The following is a 14822-nucleotide window of genomic DNA, read 5'->3' on the forward strand; positions in this document are numbered from 1 at the left end:
TCATAAAACAGCACACAGGTAAGAGTCTGATAACAAATTAGAACACACGTGACATGAAGGAACAGAGATGGACAAGAGCATTTAACAGGCGGATTTCGGGATGGAGGGTAGGCAAGGAGGGCTTCGCAGAGGAAGTGACGTTGGTGCCGAGACTCGAAAGATGAATGGGAGTTGGCCAGGCCGAATGGGTAAAAGGATGTTGCGGGCAGAGCGGACAACCTGTGCAAAATCCCCGACGCGGGAAAGCGCATGGCAAGTTTAAGGAACCGAAAGGCCAGGGCGGCTGCGAGAGGTGGGGAAGAAGCAAAGAGGCCGAGTCGAAGCAGGCGAGGTCTGCGGGGCGGACGCACCGGGAGGGCCACGTTGGAACTTTGCCTCGAGGGCACTAGGGAGCCAAGGAAGGGTCCCGAGCAGGGAAAGAAACATGGGTCGCGAAAGCCACTCTTCCCCTCTCCCCACGGCGACCCCCTCCCCGCCCGCGCCCCTGCTTCTTTAGGCGCCTCCTCCCTTCGTCTCCGCGCCCAAACGCCGCCTCCCGCTCACCGCGGCTCTGGCCTCCGTTCCCCTCGCGCCCCCTCAGCAGCGCCTCTTCCTAGACTCCGCCACCGCCGCCGCCATCTTCCGTTCGTCGCCGGGAACTGTGCGCACGCGCCCCACACCCAGGGCCGCCGGGAAATGGAGTCCAGAGCACAGTCCGACCCCGCCCATGCCTCGTCCCGTGAGAGCGGCCTTCTGCCCGCCTCCTTACTACGGCGAGCGGCCCCTTCATTTCCGGCTTGGGGCGCTAGGCCTTCTGGGAAATGTAGTCCCCTCGGCGGCACAGTGAGGCTAGGGAACTAGAGCATTCTGGGAAATGGAGTTCTCAGTAGTGCTGAGTCCCTGGACGGCTGGCTGGTCTTGGAGAGTGGGGAGTTCGGGCAGCGAAGCTCCTGGGTCTTTGAGGGGAGGTGGTCTGTTGCCCTAATGGGGTCTGCGGTGAGGCCCCGATCCTCTCCACCTTTGTTCTTAACTCTTTCAACAGTCTGAAGCATTTCTTTTTATTTTCTTTTGGAGACGGAGTCTCGCTCTCTCGCCCAGGCTGGACCGCAGCGGCCCGATCTCGGCTCACTGCAACAACCGCTTCACAGGTTCAAACGATTCTCCTGCCTCAGCCTCCCGAATAGCTGGGATTACAGGCACGCACCATCACGCCTAGCTAGTTTTTGTAAGAGATGGGGTTTCACCCTGTTGGCCAGGCTGGTCTCAAACTCCTGACCTCAAGTGATTCGCCCGCCCGCCTCGGCGTCCCACAGTGCTGGAATTACAGGCGTGAGCCACCGCGCCCGGTCAAGTCTGAAGCATTTCTAGCCGTCGGAAGTCTCAGTCTTCCTGTCTGTCGAATGGGGATGTGATTTCGGAGACCTCTTAAGGGTCCTTATAGTCACATAGTGGCCCTGGCGCTCTGATTCCCCTTTCTTCCGCGACGGTCATGCAGGGCTCTGGCTCTTCGTCCTCTCATGTCGAGATGATGAAACCCCCTGAGGTAGAAAGGCTCCAGAGTTCTGCCCTCGGGGCCCTTGGTATCTGCAGCGTCTCTGCCGCCTGCTCCCTCACTCCTGAATCACCCCCAGCTGTCGCGTCCCGGGGCTTAGGTCCCCGGCGCCTGAGGTCTGTCTCCTGGCGATCCCGCAGGGGGCGCCCCAGTCCGAGCGCGCCGCCTTCGGGGAGGCGGGAGGGGAGCCCGGGGCGGGCGAGGGCGGGGGTGTCCCGGCTATAAAGCGTGGCCGCCTCCCGCGGCGCTCGGGACAGCCGTACCCCGGGCGGTCGGACGGGCGGGCGCCGGTGGGAGCTCGGGCCGTGCCCGCGGAGAGATCCAGAGCGCTCCGTTCCCCCGGGGCCGGAGCGGGGGCGGGTGGGGGCACAAGCCCGGGGGATGCTGGGCTCGGTGAAGATGGAGGCCCATGACCTGGCCGAGTGGAGCTACTACCCGGAGGCGGGCGAGGTGTGTCCTCGGGGATGGCGGAGCGGGAAGTGGGGGGCAGGTATCGGGGTGTAGGCTCACATGGAGCACGGACTGGTTGTGGGTTCAAATGGGGGCAAAGGCGTCTAGTTGGGCAGCCGAGGAACTGGGAACACGGAGACCAGGTGTGGAAGTCAGGGACCCGGGACGAGGCATGGATGGGAGCGCTGTTTGGGCAGCCTCGCCGCGGCCGGGGCTTGAAAATGGAAGTCAGGAGAATTTAGCCAAGGGTCGGGTCACACCTTAAACGTGGGAGCCAGGTGTTGGGGCCCCAAAAAGCAAGGGATTTATATGAACAAACCAAAGATAGGAATTAGAGTTCCATGGTAGGGGACAGACTGGGGGGTTTCAGGATGTGAGGTTCAAAGTTGGAGGGAAAGAAAGACTAAAAGATGGAGGAGGAGTCACCATTAAGGGAAGACTGAGGTGGGAGCTCAGGGCCAGCACACAGTGTTAAAGAACTGGGGTTCGGGGTAAGGATCAGCTGGTGATCTAAGGTAGGGTCAGAAATAGGGATTGGTGCTCAGGGGTAAGAGATGGGGGTGCTCAGAGATGAGGCTTCGTTTTGGGGGGTGAAACAACAGGTGGCTTAGGGTTGGGCATCTGAGAGCAGAAGATGTGGCCATTCACATTGGCAGGAGAGGGGCCGATCTTCTCCATCCCCCCACAATCCCTACCCATGACCCTCAGCAGGGACTCCCCAAATCGGAAGATGGAGAGTTTTAGATTGTGCACCTTCCCCTGCTCCCCCGCAAACCAGCAACCTCCAGCTATTGCTAAAATTCCCATCCAGTCTCACCTCAAACAAGGCTTCCCTGGAGTAGGGGATGGGGGCATAGTCTTCATTCCCTCACCCGGACAGACAGAAAGTCCTTCCTCAAGTCTGACCCCCATTCCTCGTGCTGCAACGACCCCTGCACCTTAGCTACCTCACTCTATAATCAACGTTGTGAGGGTGTGGGGGCTGGGGGTTGGGGTCTTGGTCTGAGAATTATGGGGGTCTGGACACTTGGACTTCTAACCTGGAAGGGGACTGTGGACTTGAGATGGAGTGTGGGGCAGGAATGGCTGGGTTCTCCAAGGAGTCAAGATCTGGTGGCTGTGGGGCCCCCAGCGTGCCTGAGTCTTGAGTCTGGGGCTTGAAACTGTAGGGTGGGACTCCTGGATCCCCAGGCCTTCAGGGCTTGGCAGGGTGCCTGGGAGGGGCCAGTCCTGGGTTTGGGGAGGTGTGAGGTGCACGTGGGGTGAGGCAGGGCCAACTGGGGAAGGGATTGGGAGTGTTGAGAGGTGGAGGCAGGGTGACTGGAGGTATCAGTTGTGAGATGGGGAAGGCAGAGACCCAGGTGGGAAATGGAGGGTTCCAGGCAGCGGGGGTGATCCCAGCTGGGCCTCTGGAGAACTCAGTCTGCGGACCTGATTTAAGGGAACCGACTATAGACCAATTGTACAAACCAACTACAGTTGTTTTGGGGGCACATCTTAAGTAAATGATGGGGGTCTAGGCAGGAGGAATTGATATTTGGGGCACAGTCTGAATAGATCCAAGTTTAGAGGACAATTTGTATGGAAATTGTGTCAGAAATTGAAGGATAGCTGGCACAGTGGCTCACACTTGTAATCCCAGCACTTTGGGAGGTCAAAGTGGGAGGCTGTCTTGAGCCCAGGAGTTCCAGGCCAGCCTGGGAAACATAGGGAGACCCTGTCTTTACAAAAAAAAAATTTTTTTTAATTACTCAGGCATGCCTGTAGTCTAAGCTACTTGGTTGGGAGGCTGAGGTGGGAGGATCACTTGAGGCTGGGAGTTCGAGCTGCCGGGAGCTGTGATCGTATCACAGCACTCCAGCCTGGGTGACAGAATGAGACCCTATCTCAAAAAATAATAATAATAGTAGTAGAGGTACAGTCTGGAGGTAATCAGCATTTTGGGGAATATTTTGGAAGAGGCAATATTTAGAGGAATGGAAATGGTTAGGTGATACTGTCTGAGGCTCTCCTGAGCCTTCCCATCAAATGAGCCCACCTCTTCCCCTTGGGTCAGAACAATGGGGAGAGAAATATCTACACTCAGCCAGCAACTGAGAGCTGAGAGGGTCCCCAAACCACTTGTTGCACCCTCCCGCTGGGGTGACTCAGCTTGCTGTCTGGAAGGAACTTGGAAAGTTACCATCCCGGGATATCCCTGTTGGTCTCAGGTTCTTGCAGATTAGCTGGTCTAGCTGCACCCCTGTTTTAGAGGTAGTAACTCTGAAGCCCCGCACGCAGAACACTGGGGTCCTGGGTTGTCTGGGACTAGAAACTTGGCTTCTGGCTTCACACTGCCTTCCTCTGCTCCCTGTCACACCCTTCTCCAGAGACAATAAGGAAATGAAAGAGGAGAAATTCCAGTCTCCTGGTGTGGGGGTGCAGGTCCCCCAAGGGCTTCCCCCAATCTCAGCCCCACCCTGGCAGGGGAGATCCGGTTCAGACCCGGACACCAGGGGTTCATCCCAGCCCCGGGGCGTGGGAAAGCCTAGGGTGGATTAGAGCAGCTGGAGTGCTTGAGGTCGGACCTTAAGGAGGACTTCCGGGTGGGTGGGGAGCCAGGAAGGAGGGCCCTGGGGTCCCTATCTGTCTTACTGTGCAATACCAGAGAGCCTGACTGGGTTGGAGAAATGGGGGATGGGGGTACAGGAGGATTTGGAAACTCTGTGGACCCCTCTAATCCATAACCTTCTCACCTCATCTCTTTTCTTTTTCTGGGGAGGGGACCTGAAGCCACCAACCAGGGGGAGAGATTGCATGGGGGAAGGGAGTAACTGTGGCTGCAATTTTACTGTGAGACTTGGGGTGAGGAGGAGTGGATTCATTGAAGGGAGGGAGGAAGGGAGGGAGATAGATAGATAGATAGATAGATAGATAGATAGATAGATAAATGCTTGGATAGACGGATGGATAGATAGATTGATAGGAAGATGGTGGCTGGGCACAGTGGCTCATGACTGTAATCCCAGCACTTTGGGAGGCCGAAGAGGGTGGATCACTTGAGGTCAGGAGTTCAAGACCAGCCTGGCCAACATGGTGAAACACCGTCTCTACTAAAAATACAAAAATTAGCTGGGCGTGGTGGCGCATGCCTATAATCCCAGTTACTTGGGAGATTGAGACAGGAGAATCGCTTGAACCCTGGAGGCAGAGGTTGCAGTGAGCCAAGATAGAGTCACTGCGCTCCAGCCTGGGTGACAGAGTGAGACTCTATCTCAAAAAAAAAAAAAAGACAAGAAGATGGGCTGAAGGAGGAAGACAGGTGGGAGTTGGGGGTGGGATGGGAGTGGGGTAGAGTCGGGTAGTGAGAGAGAGTGCCAGGGAAGGGAGAAAGAGATGGAAGGCTGGAGAGAGAGACAGGCGCCAAGATGGAGGGGAAAGAAAGATGGGAGAGGACTCGGGAGGGGTGGGGGGTAGGGAGGAAGAGCAAAAGAGGTTAGGGAGGAGACAGAAGGGAAAACAATGCCGGGTGGGGAGGGAGATGGGAGAGGGGAATGTGGGTACTGGTACTGAGACAGGTAACACAAAGGCAAAAATAGCCAACAGAGATTCAAAGAGACGTGATGAAAGAGCTCCTTGGAGAGACATGAAAAGGAAAGAGTGGAGGATTTCTCCACTGGAACTTAGACTTAGGGTTGAGTTGGTTGCCCTCTCTCCCTGATTCCCTAAGCCACCCTGGCAAGACTCGTTTCTCCCCCGACCTTGTGACCTGCGGAAGCTGACAGTGGTAGGGCCAGACATGGTGGCTCATGGCTGTAATCTCAACACTTTGGGAGGCCGAGGCGGGAGGATCACCTGAGGTCAGGAATTCGAGACTAGCCTGACCAACATGGTGAAACCCTGTCTTTATTAAAAATACAAAAATTAGCCGAGTGTTGTGGTGCCTGCCTGTAATCCCAGCTACTCAGGAGGCTGAGGCAGGAGAATCGCTTGAACCTGGGAGGCAGAGGTTGCAGTGAGCTGAGATGGCACCACAGCACTCCAGCCTAGGCAATGGAGTGAGACTCTGTCTCACAAAAAAAGAAAAAAAAGCTTACAGTGGCAGGAGACTAGGCAGTATCCAGTTAACTCACATTTGGTGGCTCTAGCCAGTGCTACATATAGCAGCATTCCCCCAACCCGCGCAGTGCCATGAGACCCCAGGCCTCAGAGGAGGCAGTGGGGAAAGGTCCAGATAGAGGATGGGGCAGAGAGGATGGGAGATAGTGGTTGAGAAGGGATAGGTAGATACAAAGCAAGAAACAACCTTCTAGCATGCCTATGTTTTCCTGGCGTATTCTGTTCACTGTTGTGTTCCTGCTAGACTGTTAGCACCACGAGGGCAGGCATTTCTGTCTTAGTCCCTGCTTTTATTTTATTTTATGATTATTATTTTTTGAGATGGAGTCTTGCTCTGTTGCCCAGGCTGGAGTGCAGTGGCGCGATCTCGGCTCACCACAACCTCTGCCTCCTGTGTTCAAGCAATTATCTTGCCTCAGCCTCCCTAGTAGCTTGGATTGCAGGCATGTGCCACCACGTCCGGCTAATTTTGTATTTTTAGTAGAGATGGGGTTTCTCCCTGTTGGTCAGGCTGGTCTTGAACTCCCGACCTCAAGCAATCCTCCCACCTCAGCCTCCCAAAGTGCTGGAATTACAGGCGTGAGCCACCGCACCTCGCCTAGTCACTGCGTTTATAGCGTGACCTGGAACAGGTCTGGAGCCAGACTGCCTGGTTGCAGAATCCCAGTTCTGCCCCCATTCTTGCTGTGTGACCCCAACAACCTCTCTGGGCCTCAGCTAGCTCAGCTGTAAAATGGGCATCATCATAACACCTCCTCCCATAGTACGGTTGTCAAGATTCAAGGAGACCATTCTTGTGAAGTGCCTGGAACAGCGCCTGGCATGGAGCAGCTAACTGATAAATATTGGTTGAATGAATGAAAGAATATACAGAGGGTTACTTAGAAAGGCATTGCAATATCTAACATGTTCCATTGACCTAGGATCCTCCTTTTTCCCCCATTTGAACATTTCCAAAAATGGGATGCATTTTACAGTCAGTGGTGTCCAATGATTTTAACTGTTTTTCCCGTTTGTATTAATACAAGTTATGCTGCAGCTTCCAGAGAAGTCTTAGATTTGAAGATATATAGTAAATAGATACATAATATTAGGTTGAAAAGTGATTTGTGATATTCAAACACTTTTATGTATAAATACAGTAATTTTTTATTTTTATTTATTTATTATTATTTTTTTTTTTTGAGACAGAGTCTTGCTCTGTCGCCCAGGCTGGAGTGCAGTGGTGCAATCTTGGCTCACTGCAACCTCCACCTCCTAGGTTCAAGCAGTTCTGCCGTAGCCTCCTGAATAGCTGGGACTATAGGCGCGTGCCACCATACCCTGCTGTTTTTTGTATTTTTAGTAGAGACAGGGTTTCGCCATGTTGGCCTGGCTGGTCTCGAACTCCTGACCTCAAGTGATCCGCCTGCCTCGGCCTCCCCAAGTGCTGGGATTACAGGTGTGAGCCACCATGCCTGGCCTAAATACAGTAATTTTATAAGCTAAAAGATTGAAAAGAGCTACACATATATGTTAGATTATCACAGTTATAATAACTGTTTTTTGTTTGTTTGTTTTTGAGATGGAGTCTCACTCTGTCGCCTAGGCTGGAGTGCAGTGGCGTGATCTCAGCTCACTGCAAGCTCTGCCTCCTGGGTTCATGCCATTCTCCTGCCTCAGCCTCCCGAGTAGCTGGGACTACAGGCGCCCGCCACCTCGCCCAGCTAATTTTGTTTTGGTATTTTTAGTAGAGACGGGGTTTCACCGTGTTAGCCAAGATGGTCTCGATCTCCTGACCTTCTGATCCGCCCGCCTTGGCCTCCCAAAGTGGTGGGATGACAGGCGTGAGCCACTGCACCTGGCCTATAATAACTCTTTATGATTACTAAAATTGAGAACTGCTGATTTAACTAATAAACCAGCAGTTATTAAATTTTTTGGTCTCAGGACTCTGCACCCCTGTTTTTTGTTTTGTTTTGTTTTGTTTTTGAGATGCAGTCTTGCTCTGTTGCCCTGGCTGGAGTGCAATTGTGCGATCTCATCTCAGCTCACTGCAGCCTCAGACTGCTGGGCTCAAGCAATCCTCCTGCCTCAACCTCCCGAGTAGCTGGGATTACAGGCGTGTGCCACGATGCCTGGCTGATTTTTGTATTTTTGATAGAGACAGGGTTTTCCCATGTTGCCAGGCTGGTCTTGAACTCCTGACCTCAAGTGATCCACCCTCCTCAGCTCCCAAAGTCCTGGGATTACTTTGGGAGACTGAGGCAGGAGGATTACTTGAGACCAGAAGTTTGAGAACAGCCTGGGCAATGTGGTGAATCCCCGTCTCTACTAAAAATACAAAAAAATTAGCTGGGTGTGCAGTGCATGCCCGTAATTCCAGCCACTTGGGAGGCTGAGACATAATAGCTTGAACTTGGGAGGTGGAGGTTGCAGTGAGCCAAGATTGAACCACTGCACTCCAGCCTGGGCAACAGAGTGAGACTCTGTCTCTAAATAAATAAATAATCCGGGTGTAGTGATGCCTGCCTGTAATCCCAGCTACTTAGGTGGCTGAGGCAGGAGGATCACTTGAGCCCCGGAGTTTGAGGCTACAGTGAGCTGTGACTGAACCACTGCACTTCAGCCTGAGTGACAGAGTGAGACCCTGTGGGAAAAAATTATTGAGGAGCCCAAACAGTTTCTGTTGATGTGGGTTATGTCTATCTACATTTACTGTATTTAAAATTAGAACTGAGAAATGTTAAAATCATGTATTAATTCACTTAAAAATAGCAATCATTTGTTAGTGTAAAAGCATTTCTATTAAAAGAACCAAATTTCAAAAAATTTAGTCAAAAGAGTGGCACTGTTTTCCATTTTTGCTAATCAAGTTTGGCCCAGTGGAAGACAGCTAGATTCTCCTGTCTGCTTCTGTATTCTCTCTGTTGAAATATCAACACCCTCTGGAAAACTCCACTGTACACTTCATGAGAAAGAGAGTGAAAAGGGCTAATAATAACTTAGGATTGTGGGTACGGTGGCTTACGCCTGTAATCTTAGCACTTGGGGGATGCCGAGGTGGGTGGATCACGAGGTCAGGAGTTCAAGACCAGCCTGGCCAACATGGAGAAACCCCGTCTCTACTAAAAATACAAAAATAAAAAAAGCTGGCGTGGTGGCGCACACCTGTAATCCCAGCTGCTCTGGAGGCGGAGGCAGGAGAATCAGTTGAGCCCAGGAGGCGGAGGTTGCATTGAGGCGAGATCGTGCCACTGCACTCCAGCCTGGGCGACACAGCAAGACTCTGCCTCGAAAAAAAAAAATACTATTATTTTGAAAATAGTTTTGACTTCGTGGACATCCTCAAAGGGTTTCAGAGACTCCCCTGGGTGTCCCAAACCCTGGAGAATCACTTAAAGGATGACCTTGAGTGTATGGGAGCATGGTGGGTGGGAAAGTGGGGAGCAGAAAGGGCATGTCTAGGGAGTGAGGAGAGACCTTTAGAGACCGCATTCTACAGATAGAGGTGATGATGGAAGGGATTTGTAGAGGATGCAAGATGGACGACAGACAGATGTGCAGTGGGTCCTGGGATCCTTCGCTGACCAGCAGAGTGGAACCCCACTGACCCCTTTCATCTTTCCCTCTAGGTCTACTCTCCGGTGACCCCAGTTCCCACCATGGCCCCCCTCAACTCCTACATGACCCTGAACCCTCTAAGCTCTCCCTATCCCCCTGGGGGGCTCCCTGCCTCCCCATTGCCCTCAGGACCCCTGGCACCCCCAGCACCTGCAGCACCCCTGGGGCCCACCTTCCCAGGCCTGGGTGCCAGTGGTGGCAGCAGCAGCTCAGGGTATGGGGCCCCGGGTCCTGGGCTGGTGCATGGGAAGGAGATGCCGAAGGGGTATCGGCGGCCCCTGGCACACGCCAAGCCACCGTATTCCTACATCTCGCTCATCACCATGGCCATCCAGCAGGCACCGGGCAAGATGCTGACCTTGAGTGAAATCTACCAGTGGATCATGGACCTCTTCCCTTACTACCGGGAGAATCAGCAGCGCTGGCAGAACTCCATTCGCCACTCGCTGTCTTTCAACGATTGCTTCGTCAAGGTGGCGCGCTCCCCAGACAAGCCTGGCAAGGGCTCCTACTGGGCCCTGCACCCCAGCTCAGGGAACATGTTTGAGAACGGTTGCTACCTGCGCCGCCAGAAGCGCTTCAAGCTGGAGGAGAAGGTGAAGAAAGGGGGCAGTGGAGCTGCTACCACCACTAGGAACGGGACAGGGTCTGCTGCCTCGACCACCACCCCTGTGGCCACAGTCACCTCCCCGCCCCAGCCCCCACCTCCGGCCCCTGAGCCTGAGGCCCAGGGTGGGGAAGATGTGGGGGCTCTGGACTGTGGCTCACCCCCTTCCTCCACACCCTATTTCACTGGCCTGGAGCTCCCAGGGGAGCTGAAGCTAGATGCGCCCTACAACTTCAACCACCCTTTCTCCATCAACAACCTGATGTCAGAACAGACACCAGCACCTCCCAAACTGGACGTGGGGTTTGGGGGCTACGGGGCTGAGGGTGGGGAGGCTGGAGTCTACTACCAGGGCCTTTATTCCCGCTCTCTGCTTAATGCATCCTAGCAGGGGCTGGGAACATGGTGGTGGGTATGGCTGGAGCTCATACCACAAAGCTCTTGGGGCCTGATCACTTCTGGTGACACTTTGCTTGTCCCGTTGGTTGACATCTGGGTGGGTCTATTACTTACTGTGACGACTGCTGTCTCAGTGGGCATGGTGTTGATCCATTGGGTACTGTGATAACCACCATGGATACATTTTGGTGGCCCACTGGATACTGTGAGGACTGCTACATTGATGTTATTGGCTGATCCACTGCATGGTTTGATAGCCACCATCTTGGTTGGCCCTTTGGGTGTGATGGTGATAGCATTTCCGTGACATCTTTTTTGGCCCCCCATTAGGTGCTGTGCTCACTTCTTTTTTGGTGTACTTCTTGGCACAGTAGGTGCCAAGTTGGCCACCATTCTGTGTAACACCTTTTGTGGCCCATTGGGTGCTTTGATGGACATCATACTGAGTAGGTGACAATGTCAGTGGGCCACCATGTGCCATGATGGCTGCTGCAGGCCCGTGTTGGCCATGTCGTCACCATTCTCTTTGGCATGGGTTGGGTAGGGGATGGCGGTGAGAATACTCCTTGGTTTTCTCTGAAGCCCACCCTTTCCCCCAACTCTGGTCCAGGAGAAACCGGAAAAGGCTGGTTAGGGTATGGGGAATTTCTACTGAAGTCTGATTCTTGCCCGGGAAGCGGGGTACTGGCTGTGTTTAATCATTAAAGGCACCATGTCCGCCTCTTACTGAGTCTCTTTTCCTTGGCCAGTGGGCCCTGTGGGGCTTGAACACCTGAATTTGCGCTCCTCTGTCCCTTCTGCTTCCTGCCCCCAAGAGCTGGCTGCCTCTGGGGGAGGAGTTGGGGGAGGCATCGACCTGACCTTTGGCTCTTTGTTGTCCCTGACCCCAAGGACAGTTTGCTCACAGATAGCAGCCCCCGCAGCAGTGGGGCCAAAGCAGCAGGGGGAGGTGGCTCTGCAGTGACCAAGGCCATCTCCCCACCCCCACCTCCCAGACATACACACAGACCTCTACCTCTGAGGCTCTGGAAGCCTAACGGCCGAATAATCTTTGACTAAGCTGGGGAGGAGGAAAAAGGACAGATGAGGTGTCAATTCAATGACTGGAGATTGTGCACGTGTTGGAGTTTATCTGCGTGTGTGTGTGCGTGTGTGTGCTCTGTGTGTCATAGGATAGCACTATGCCTACTGGGGTCCTCATGGTCTACCACAGAGTGTTGTCTGTTGTCGGTATCCCTTGATTGTGTGGGTTTGTGTGTCTGTTCATACCCTGGTTATGTGCTTACTTGTGGTTGGGGATATCAGACTCTTGTGTATGTTTTGTTTTTTTTTTTTTTTTTTTGAGACAGGGTCTTGCTCTGTTGCCCAGGCTGGAGTGTGTAGCACAATCTCAGCTCACGGGAACCTCCGCCTCCTGGGTTCAAGTGATTCTCTTGCCTCAGCCTCCCAAGCAGCTGGGATTACAGGTGCCCGCCATGACACCTGGCTAATTTTTGTATTTTTAGTAGAGACATGGTTTCACCATGTTGACCAGGCTGGTCTCAAACTCCTGACCTCAAGTGATCCACCCACCTCAGGCTCCCAAAGTGCTGGGATTCCAGGTGTAAGCCACTGTGCCCTGCCTTTTGTGTATGTCTTTATTGTGTTGTGTGTGTAGTTCCCTGTGTACACCTATCCCTGGGTCCCTCTGGGTCTCACACCGTGTTACGTGTGTGTCTGAATGTCACTCTCTGCCTAACTCACTGCCTCAGAGAATGCGTGTGTGGGACAACATGCATATGGCAGGGCTGGCTGTTCTTGTGTGTTCTGTATTTCTGTGAGTCCATGTATACATGCTTAAAAGAAAACATGTAGTCTGGGTGCGGTGGCTTGTGCCTGTAACCCCAGCACTTTGGGAAGTTGAGGTGGGCGGGTCACTTGAGGTCAGGAGTTGTGAGACCAGCCTGGCCAACATGGCGAAGTTGACCTAAAAATACTCTACTAAAATACAATAATTAGGCCGGGCATGGTGGCTTACGCCTGTAGTCCCAGCTACTCAGGAGGCTGAGGCAGGAGAATTGCTTGAACCCGGGAGGCGGAGGTTGGAGGTTGCAGTGAGCTAAAGGTTGCAGTGAGCCGAGACTGCACCGCTGCACTCCAACCTGGGCGACAGAGCAAGACTCTGTCTCAAAGGAAAAAAAAAAAAAAAAAAAAGAAAGCGTGTGTGTTTGTGTGTGTCTGATGGCCACCTTTGCTGTGTACTTGTCACTGTTGCATTTGCATGTGAACATGTGTGGAGAGTAGGCTGGCCTGGTGTCTGTCACTTGCAGGAGGGTGTGTGTGGAAAGAGCTGCATCCTCCTTCAGCCACTGTGAGCCTCTGGGTTTGGGATCTGGGTGTCTGTCCCCCAGGTCTCTCCTGTGACTCTGAGTCAGCCTGTCTGTTGCTCAGATTGGCTGTCCGGGAAACAAAACTGTGCCCCTCCCACCTCTCCTTTCAGAATGGAAACTGAGGCCCAGATGGGATGAGACCGGGCTAAGGTCATTCAGCGGGGCTGGAGTGGGTGGGCAAGGTTGATCTGATTATGTCTTTTCCTTATCCGTCATCTGCCTTTCCTGGTTGCTGGCTCTCTGGTTGCTCATTCATTTATTCAGTCAGCCAGACAGCCATTTAGTCATTTGAAGACCAAAGACTCTAATCCACCTGTGTGTGTGTGTGCGCGCGTGCATGCACACTGGTGTGATGTGTCTTTCAGTTTCTGTGGGTCCATCTTTCTCCTTGTCTCTTAGTGTCCTTTTTTTCCTCTTTTTCTTTCCCTCCCTTCCTCCTTCCTTTCTTCCTTCTTTCTTTTTTTTCTTTCTTTCTTTTTTTGTTTTTTTGAGACAGGGTCTTGCTCTGTCACCCATGCTGGAGTGCAGTGGCATAATCACAGCTCACTGCAGTGTCGACTTACCGGACTCAAGCAATCCTCCCTCCTCAGCCTCTCGAGTAGCTAGGACTACAGGTGCACACCACCACGCCTGGTTAATTTTTAAATTTTTTATGGAGAAGGGGTCTCCCTGTGTTGCTCAGGCTATTCTTGAACTCCTGGCCTCAAGTAATCCTTCTGCCTCAGCCTCCCAAAGTGCTGAGATTACAGACATGAGCCACCGTGCCTGGCCAGTGTCATTTCTTTCTGTATCAGTCTGTCCCTGACCCTCTTTCTGTGCTTTTATCTGTTATCTGTGTCTCTTGGTGTCATTGAGCTGCTGGTGCTATCTCTCCTATGGCTCACTTCATGCTCTCTCTCTCTTTCTCTCCCCGCACTGCCCCTTTTCTCTCTACTGCTTTGACTCGCTCCCACCCTTCCCCTGGGTCTCTGGGTTTCTCCCTCCTCTCAGAGTGACTCTTTCCTGGGGTCCGTCTCCCCCTACTCCTTTCCTGGATCTCTGGTCTCTCTTTCTCTGGCCTCCATCCCTCTCCCAGCTCCCTGGGTTTCCGCCTCTACCTGCCACCTCGCAGGCCAGGCCCTCTATTCCTGTCGCTCCGCCCCGCCTTGCCGGCTGCGTGTCACCCCCGCCCCCTGCCGCGCTGGCTCCCCGTCCATCCCACCAGCCTCGCTGTCCTGGGCAGGCCGGGGAATTCCTCCTGGTTCCTGGAAAAAACAACTGGGGCCGAGAGAAAGGCCCTCAGTCTCCCCAGGCACCCGCCCCCCTCCCTCAGGCCTGGGGGTCTCTCCCGGAGTCGGCCAGCCCGAGGCAGGAAGCCCTGCGGTTTCTGGCTTCTCCCAGGCGGCCTCCGGATCTGGCCCCCGCCCCCCGGCCAACAGCCCAAATATTATTCCGCGGGAGGAGTCGGTGGTGGCGGGAGGAGGCCCTGGCTGAAAGAGGCTTTCAGGGCGGCCAGGCCTGGGGCTTCCTGTCCCCAGGCTCGGGCCTCAGGCCGCCCCAGTGGGGACCTCAGGTGGCCGGAGGGGCGGGGTGTTGTTGTAGGGTCCTCGGGGGAGGGTGGGGCCATCCATCGGCGTGTCTGGTGGCCACCAGCTCTGCTGGCGTGGGCAGGTGTGACCCCCACCCCAGGGACAGCCGGCTGATGTCCAACGTGGAAAAGTACCACGGTCAGACATGGGACGCATGGACAGACACGGGACACCACGAATCAGGGATATGGGGTGGC

The 14822-nt window shown here is 53.9% G+C and overlaps 2 protein-coding genes across 16 annotated transcripts in view; one reads left to right on the top strand and one right to left on the bottom strand.

Annotated features, from left to right (window-relative positions):
• SYMPK (symplekin scaffold protein) overlaps window positions 1-642 on the bottom strand; it is a 50202-nt gene extending 49560 nt beyond the window's left edge. For all 10 annotated transcript variants that reach the window (XR_013409930.1, XR_013409932.1, XR_013409931.1 and 7 more), the window contains exon 1: window positions 544-642. The gene's annotated coding sequence lies outside the window, so the exon portion shown is untranslated. The remainder of the gene's footprint in view (window positions 1-543) is intronic.
• FOXA3 (forkhead box A3) lies at window positions 109-11414 on the top strand. 6 transcript variants are annotated; one of them, XR_013408673.1, is made up of 3 exons: window positions 145-252; window positions 9694-10850; window positions 11139-11414. XR_013408673.1 is itself a non-coding variant. In XM_077976536.1 (2 exons), exons 1-2 carry the CDS (start codon window positions 250-252, stop codon window positions 10675-10677), a joined length of 987 nt encoding a protein of 328 aa, XP_077832662.1. In that variant the 5' UTR covers window positions 109-249; the 3' UTR covers window positions 10678-11414.
• The last annotated feature ends 3408 nt before the right edge of the window (window positions 11415-14822 follow it).

The sequence above is a fragment of the Macaca mulatta genome, chromosome 19 (assembly GCF_049350105.2).
Source record: "Macaca mulatta isolate MMU2019108-1 chromosome 19, T2T-MMU8v2.0, whole genome shotgun sequence".
NCBI classification, from domain to species: Eukaryota; Metazoa; Chordata; class Mammalia; order Primates; family Cercopithecidae; genus Macaca; species Macaca mulatta.